This window comes from Aspergillus welwitschiae (genome assembly GCF_003344945.1).
Source record: "Aspergillus welwitschiae strain CBS 139.54b unplaced genomic scaffold BDQ94scaffold_265, whole genome shotgun sequence".
Taxonomy (NCBI): Eukaryota; Fungi; Ascomycota; class Eurotiomycetes; order Eurotiales; family Aspergillaceae; genus Aspergillus; species Aspergillus welwitschiae.
The window spans coordinates 1-2829 of record NW_020798959.1 but is presented as its reverse complement, the minus strand read 5'-3'; the positions used below and the strand labels follow the sequence as shown (position 1 = coordinate 2829).

The 2829-nt window shown below is 52.0% G+C and overlaps 1 protein-coding gene across 1 annotated transcript; it reads left to right on the top strand.

Moving 5' to 3' along the window:
* Positions 1-755: 755 nt before the first annotated feature.
* BDQ94DRAFT_176652 (uncharacterized protein) lies at positions 756-2620 on the top strand (the record flags this gene model as incomplete). The annotated part of the gene is made up of 2 exons (XM_026772736.1): positions 756-977; positions 1496-2620. The coding sequence occupies 2 exons, from the start codon at positions 756-758 to the stop codon at positions 2618-2620; spliced, it is 1347 nt and encodes a 448-aa protein (XP_026619148.1).
* Positions 2621-2829: the final 209 nt, after the last annotated feature.

The following is a 2829-nucleotide window of genomic DNA, read 5'->3' as shown; positions in this document are numbered from 1 at the left end:
CTGCGACTGCAGGCCAGTAAATAGCACATATGGGTTTTGCGGCATATTCATCACATATAATTTGGGTATTCATGTTGATTGCCTCAGGTGCGAGGACCGCAAGTATAGTTATTTTCATTATCTCGTATAGTGCATGTAGAAGTGAGAGGCCAGTGTTTATGTAATGAGCAATGACTCCCTGAGCGGGAGGGTAGGAGACCATGTGAACGTCTAAGGCAATAGCACCTCATTCCCCTGCGGAAGACTGGTTCACAGCGACCACGTGGGAAGGCGTAGCCCAGGGTTCATAAGAGCAACAGATCCCCCCGGAAGACGGTCCCAGCTCCCAGGAACTGTTTGTGTGCTCCTGGGAGTCAGCATGTTGCCATTGAGAGAAACGCCGCTCCCCTGATTCTTGCCGCTCGTCACAGGAACAGGAAACCGTTTCCTGCCTTTTTGGGCATACGGAGATCACCTTGGCTGCTACCGAGCAGACTGTACAGCAGACTGACTAGGGAGGAACAAGATCTGCACCTAACTCAGGATGAGGGTGTATTGGCATGCCTAGCATTCTCCATGCGTGATTCTATCATACTATATCGCTGCTGCGTGATTTGAGTCTGTCCTCAGACCAGGGCTATATAAAGTGGGTGACAGGCCACTCATTGCGAACACAGAAAATCCCAGACCAGGGTCTTCGGGGGGTGTGCTAGTCTTCTCACGAGCCATAACGTTTTTTACATCTGTGCACTGATCTACCAAGCTATTTTTCACTCATGGACGAGCAGCGGTCACGGCCTCCGCCGGAAAATCTATATACACAGGTGCCAAAAGACGCATTGGGGAACAGCGAACGGCTTGGTGCAGTTACGACTGCAGCTGCGACCGCAGTGGAAGCCTTTGTATCGGTTGCGGCCCCGGTCCGTCAGCAGCACGAGGACACCAGTGCCACTGAGCCTGTCGTGGAGCACCGAACGTCTTTAAACGTGCCTACTGAGGTACTTTCATAATTAACTCTCTCTACTACATTACAACAGCCACTGCCTGCTGATCGAGCATTAGCTGACGAACGGATAGCAGCGCTTCTTAGACCATTCCTGTGGGAGGTGTCATCGTTTGAAGATAAACGTGCGCAAAATCCAAGAATTGATACCATGATGGAATGTCGGTTGACAGGGTCTTAGACTAACACTGCGTATTAGTGTTCTCGCATCTGGCCCTGTGAAAGGTGCCATGAAACCGGAACCGACTGCGTTCCCTATGTTCGGCCGTTTCGATATTACTTGAACACATTTCCTACTAAGGTATATTCATGTTCCACTCTGCTCAATATGCAGTGTAACTGACACCGTCTGCTGAGTGAGAATTAGCTGATGATGAGATAACAGGGCCAGACGCACCGAGCTTGTGAGAGATGTTTTTGTCGGAAAATCAAGGTGCGCGAAGTCACAGGGAACTGGGACTCATGGTAAACTGTTGGTCGACAGCGCGTTTGACTAACATAACGGGCTATTAGTGTTCTCGCATCTGGCCCTGCGAAGCGTGCCAGAGAAGCGGAAGTACTTGCGTTCCTCAGTCGGATCGACAGAGTGTGGACCATCGTACTATGATGTCTACCGAACCACGCACAGAGAAGTCGCCAGTCAGCAGTGTTTATCCAGGCCAGCCTTCTAGTGAAACCTTAAGAACGTATGAGGCTCACGCCAGCGCATCCATGGAGGAATACCGATGGAGCGTGTCCGATATGGGCCGCGCTTCAGATGTCGCCATCCCAAAAGACGGTGGTGCTGAACGTGGCTCATCCATTACGTGCCCTGCAGACGTTACTGCTCGTGGGGAAGGGAATGAGATCAGAGATGATGGTAACAGCACTCTCCCATTCGACATTGGCGATAATGTAGGCTGGGCGCCCTCATCTAGCGCAATCGCGCTCCCGGATTCGTATATGCCCGCAGACAATTCGATGGGGGATCCTACGGCAGATCCATGGCACTGGATGCCGTGGGCTATGGAACCACGCTCGTGGGAGACATTGCCCGCATCTTTCTGGGGTTGGACCTGGCCCCTGATCGGTTCCGAGACCGACGGTTCCTTACATCCGTCTATTCCTGCATCGCAGGCGGCAGGGTGGCCCTTTGGAGGCGAGGCTGAACAGCCTCAGCAGCCGAGCACAAGCGGCGTTATGCCCTTCTGGGCATACCACTCAAAAGAGCTGTACCCTCCAGGTCCCTCTTTTGATGCACCGGACCCTATACCCTCGTCCGATGCACTCGGGCTCTCTTCTATACTAGAAACTGCGCCACCGAGCTTTCCGAGATTCCCTCATGTGCAGCATGTCGAGGAAGCCAGCCTGGCGCTCCCGACTAAGTCTCCAATGCTAATGCCTCCCTGGGATCCATTGGCGCCTGTTTCCGCAGCATTGTCCAAGACGGACTTCCACCGCCACAGCTTGCATCAACAACCATCTGCCCCTGCCCCTGTGCGAAACCTCGAGTTGCTAGTACCCCCGTGGCTACAGATTATGATGGATTACCAGGGGACTGAAGTCAGCCCGTTCGATAACGTCGGTGCCAACAGACAGGAGTCATCGTGTAATGTCACGGTGCCGGAAGACCAGGTCGAGCATCATCACTCGACCTAGGCGTGGGGCTTCAACACTCACAAGAAACAGGAACCATTCGCATAGTAGGAACGTGGAATTTTGCATGCCTGGATGTGATTGATTTATGATTCAATGTCGTTTATGATAGGTTGGTGCTTTTCTGTACTGCAATCCACATACGGTTCCCAAGATCATATTGTACAATGTATTACTGTGATATGTCAATGAATGAATAGAACAGCAGTGAA